Source organism: Pyrgilauda ruficollis, unplaced genomic scaffold (assembly GCF_017590135.1).
Source record: "Pyrgilauda ruficollis isolate IOZ18807 unplaced genomic scaffold, ASM1759013v1 scaffold54, whole genome shotgun sequence".
NCBI lineage: Eukaryota > Metazoa > Chordata > Aves > Passeriformes > Passeridae > Pyrgilauda > Pyrgilauda ruficollis.
This window is the reverse complement of record NW_024527044.1, coordinates 1470661-1475248: the sequence shown is the minus strand read 5'-3', so window position 1 is coordinate 1475248 and position 4588 is coordinate 1470661. Positions and strand designations below refer to the sequence as shown.

Below are 4588 nucleotides of genomic sequence, written 5' to 3'. Positions count from 1 at the left end.
CTACCTGCAGCCACACGTCTCCACGACCATGTCCTCATACTGTTTGTAAACCACATTGTTCCCAGAGTCTATATAGAGGATGCTGATGGGGCTGAGCTTGGAGGGCACGCAGCAGCTCGGGGGGGTGGACTCCGGGTCCATGGAGTTCATCAGGGTCTGGATTATGGCATGGTTGGTGGGCTCCAGGTGGGAGCGCAGGGGGAAGTCGCAGACCCCCTCGCAGTGATAGGCCTCGTAATCCAGGGGGGCGATTATCCAGTCATCCCAGCCCAGCTCCTTGAAGTTCACGTGCAGGGGCTTCCTGCTGCAGCGAGTCTTCGCCTTCTTCCCATGGCCTCTGCCCCCGGACCGGGCGGCAATGGTGGTCCTCCTCTTCCTCCGCTTCAGGTACGCCTCCTGGCCGGGATCGGGGGGCTCCAGGAAGGGGGGGCTGCCCAGGGCCTTGATCTTATCCCGGATCTCTTTGAAGAGGTTCTCCTTCCTCTGGGTGCGGGAGAAGGCCACGAGCAGGGCTCGCTCGTGGGGCTGTGGCCGGGGCTTGCCGAAGCCCAGCTGCCGGGGGGGCAGGAGCTGCCCCGACTGATCCGAGACGATCCTCAGCAGGAAGCACAGCAGCTTTCCCGAGAGCGACCTCTCCCTCTGATCTCGCAAGGCCTCCCAGACATCAAACACCTCCCATCTGGAGGAGCCCGTGTCCAAAATGTCTGCGGCCCTGGAGTCCAGCAGCCGGGGCTCCTCGCCGTCCCGGCTCGGGCAGGTGGCAAGGAGGAGGTGGTGGAAGGTGCCTTCGGGGGACAGGGCCAAGCTCCGGTTCTCAGGGAGGGAGCGCAGGATCCGCAGCTCTGCGCCCGTCACCTCCTCTGCCTCAGGCAGGCTGGAGATGTCAAAGAGGTACCGCTGCTCCGAGGCGGATGGGGACGCATCTGGAAGAGATAACACAGAGGGAAAAAAAAAAAAAGGAAAAAAAAATTTAAATATCAGCAAGCCAAAGCCAAGCTGTCATTAGCGAGGTGCAAGGGACACAGAGGTAACGGGGGAGATCTCGCTGTGCAGCGTGGCTTCCTGAGCATCCCCACGGGACGCAGGCTGTGTGTCCTGCATCCAGGGGCATCACTCTGGCTGGGGGCACCAAAAACAAATGGGAGGGAGAAGGTACACAGGGAGGGAGGAATCAATTCAAATAAGTGGCTTCTCATCAGCACAGACTCTTTTCCACATCCTGAGGAGGTTTCTCTGCTTCCTCACAGGTGTTCCAGTGACCCCAGATACACCACTATTCCCTTTTGGCACGGAAGCCACACCTGAACCTGTGCAGCACATTACCATCCCCAACCAGCAGTTTGTCACCCATTTCTTCTGCCCCAAGTGTCACACACATACACATGCTGTTAAAAATTCCACTTTCCCCTCGCAGATAGGCACAGCCACACATGTCTGATAGAGGCACCTACAGCAGCTGAAAGTGAGCCCAGCTTCAGTTTGGCACTATTTTTAGAGGATCCAAAGACCTGACACAGACTTGTGCAGTTTTTGGCACTGAATAAATATACTCAACGTGAATTTAAAAAAGAAACACCAAAGGAGGTGGAGGTGGAAAGAAGAGGTGAATTGAGTTCTGGGAGGGCTGTTTTTTTGTTTTCTCCCTCGTTAACGAGAAACCTGACCGGGGCATTCTGCAAACATCTCTACTGTGCCCGGAGCGCCCCGACCCGCTGCCGGCAGAGCCCTGCCCGCCCACCGCCGCTGGGTGCAGCCTGCACCGCCCCCGGGGGGGAAACTTCTTCCCCCTGTCATTTGCTGCTGCTGCTATTATTATCATTAACAGTACTATTAACATTATTATTATTATTCATTATGGTTATTAAAATTACTATTTGAAAAGCGGATCTAAAATTCCTATGAGAAGCAGATAAGAGCAGATAAGGAGATCCCTTTGAAGAGTTCATCTGGTTTCGTTTTGCGCTGAAACTTCCCAGGACCTGTGCTCAGTTTTCGCCCAGCTCTCACAAGCCGAGCACTGCCCACCCTCCCACCGGAGCATCCTCCTCCCGGTCCCGCCTCGCTCCCCCGACGTTTCCCCATCAGCTTGCAGTAAACCTCCTCCCGCAAAGGCTGCGGGCAGGATACGGCCCCTTCTGGCTGTGGGAATGGGGCTGGGGGGCTCTCCCACCACAAGGCAGCCAGCGACAGGGACGGGGTGCGGCTGCCGCTGCTTTTCAGTTTGCGTTTTCATTTTATTCGATCGGGAATGTATCATTTCCACCCCCCCACCCCACCCCCCCGGCCGAGCGAACTTTGCCGGCAGGGCGCGAAGTACATAGACACATGTATTTATTAAAAGTATATCATCAGGTGCGTACATGCATTTGATTACTATTATTATTATTATTATTATTATTATTATTATTATTAGACTCGCAGGTATGAAGAGAGCAAAAGAGGGCGGAGAAGGGGACTGCGATGCCGAGCCCAGAGCGGCGTGAGCGGGAGTCGCTCCGGAGCGCCGCGGCCGCCCGGGGCCGAGCACCCCCGGGACACCGTGGCTGCGCTCCCTCCCTGGCCCGGCCCGGCCCGTCGCGGTGCCCCGCGGAGTTTTTCGGGCTGCAAAGGCTCCGGCAGGACGGGGGATGCCGCGCGGAGGAGCTGCTCTCAAGGTGCGCCGCTTGCCCCGGCCCCGCATCAGGCGGCGGGAGGTCCCGAGAGCCCCCGCTCACCCCGTCCTGGCCGGCTGCACCTCGCACCCCCAACCGCATCCCCGGCACCAAGGGCCATCCTTGATACCGACTGCGTGTGCAACCCCATCGCCACCCCAGAGTCCCGCTCTGCGCCACGCTTATCTCCGTCGGCAAACCCCTTCACCGGTGCCGGGCACAATCCTTTTGCTGTCCCCATCGTCAACAGTCCTAACAGTATGCTCACGCACAGCCCCACTCCCAGCCCTGTCCTCGCCACCACTCTCACGCTCAGATTCGCGCACGGCTTCGTTCCCGTTAAACAGCAGGGATGCGCAGCCCCTATCCCGTGAAGCTCCTTCCCCTGCAACTTGCCCGTGCGGAAACCAACGCTCAACCCCATTCCCCACCCAACGCACACTCCTATCCCAGGCACAGCCCCGCGCTCGGACCAACACGCGAGCATCCTCTCCGTGTGCCATCACGTCCCCAAACTCACGCTGAGAGTGATGCACAACCCCGCGTATCCATCCCTACATCCACACAGGAGCCCGATCCCCACCACACCCACGAACAACACCGTCTCCATCCCCAAGCCGCGTCCTCATCCCCAAGCCCATTCCGAAGCCCAGGCGTCGACTTCTCTCTCCCGACGGCGGAGTCCCGGCGGGGCGGCCGCTCCGCGCTCCCCGCCCGGCCGCGGCTCAGCCGCACTCACCGCTGCGCGCCCGCTCCGCGAAGCCCGTCACGGTGTCGGCGCGGCGGCCGGGGGCGCGGCGGGCGGCCAGGCGCTGGTACAGGGCCACCATGTAATGATGCGGCACCACCGTGCCGTTGCGGAGAGCCCCGTCCCTCCGCGGCGGGGAGGAGAAGGGGGAGGCGGCGGCGGCGGAGGAGGAGGAGGCGGAGGAAGGCGCGGCTGCCGAGGGTCGCTGGGGAGCGGCCGCTGACGGGCCGCGCACGGCGGCGGCCTCCAGCCCGCGGCGAAGGCGGCAGGCGCCCAGCAGGCAGAGGCAGAGGGCGGCGGCGGACCCCTCCTCGAGCTCAGCTCCGCCCGCCCCGGCAGGTGACAGACCCCCCTGGAAGCCCCTTGGACCTCGCCCCGCCCGCTCCGACAGGTGAGAGATCACCGGATCCTCCCTTGTATCTCGCCCCGCCTGTCCCGGCAGGTGAGATACCCCCGGATCCCCTCTGGACCTCGCTCCGCCCCCTCCGCCAGGTGAGGAAGCCCCGGATCCCGGCCCGTGTGCCCCGGCAGGTGAGAGATCCCTCAAGGCTCCGGGCCCGCACCCGGTGAGGGCACCCGCACCCCTCATTTGGCGGGGGGAGCTGCGTCCCACAGCCCCGTGCCAAGGCGTCACCCCAGCCTGACTGTGGGGTGGAACGGCGTTGTGTTTGACTTTGGAAGGCGACCCCAGTTCGGATGGCGGGAGGTGGAGGGGGGCACCACCACCTCTGTTTGCAGGGGTCATATTTCGGAGCGGGGACTGACCGGGAGACCACCGAAGACTGGACCGGGAAACCTCACCCCGTATTGGAGCGGGCCACCGTACTGGGGCGGGGGTCCCGGTCCTGCACTGGAGATGGGGCTGTCCCGGCTCTGTTTCGAACAGAGGAACCGTCACCCCATGTTTCGGCAGACCCCTTTTCCCCGACACTGGCCCGCGGGGTGATGCTGGCGGCGGGGCCGGGCCGGGAGCGGCCGGGGCAGCCGGAGCGACCCGCTATGGGGCGGCCCCGGGGCCCCAGGCTCCCCCCGCACCGCTCCGAGATGCCCCGGGCTGCCCCGAGCCTCCATCGGCCCCGGTAACTCCGACCCGGGAGTCCGACACCGGAGCAAAACAAAGACCCAGCCGGGCTGCGGGCTGATGTTTTCCCTCGCGAGGAGGGTTTCCTTGGTAAAATTCAGATGTTTC

General features: G+C 62.5%; 1 protein-coding gene across 1 annotated transcript; it reads right to left on the bottom strand.

Annotated features, from left to right (window-relative positions):
- On the bottom strand, positions 1–3988 carry GDF7 (growth differentiation factor 7). The gene is made up of 2 exons (XM_041480838.1): positions 3391–3988; positions 1–923 (listed from the first exon to the last, which is right to left on the bottom strand). The coding sequence occupies exons 1-2, from the start codon at positions 3986–3988 to the stop codon at positions 1–3; spliced, it is 1521 nt and encodes a 506-aa protein (XP_041336772.1).
- Positions 3989–4588: the final 600 nt, after the last annotated feature.

What these genes read in the sequence shown, in the direction of transcription:
- GDF7 (XM_041480838.1), bottom strand. Translation starts at nt 3,988, where the DNA reads ATGAGGGGTGCGGGTGCCCTCACCGGGTGCGGGCCCGGAGCCTTGAGG. An exon ending in CGCGGAGCGGGCGCGCAGCG is followed by an intron (nt 924 to 3,390) that starts GTGAGTGCGGCT and finishes TATCTCTTCCAG; the next exon opens with ATGCGTCCCCATCCGCCTCG.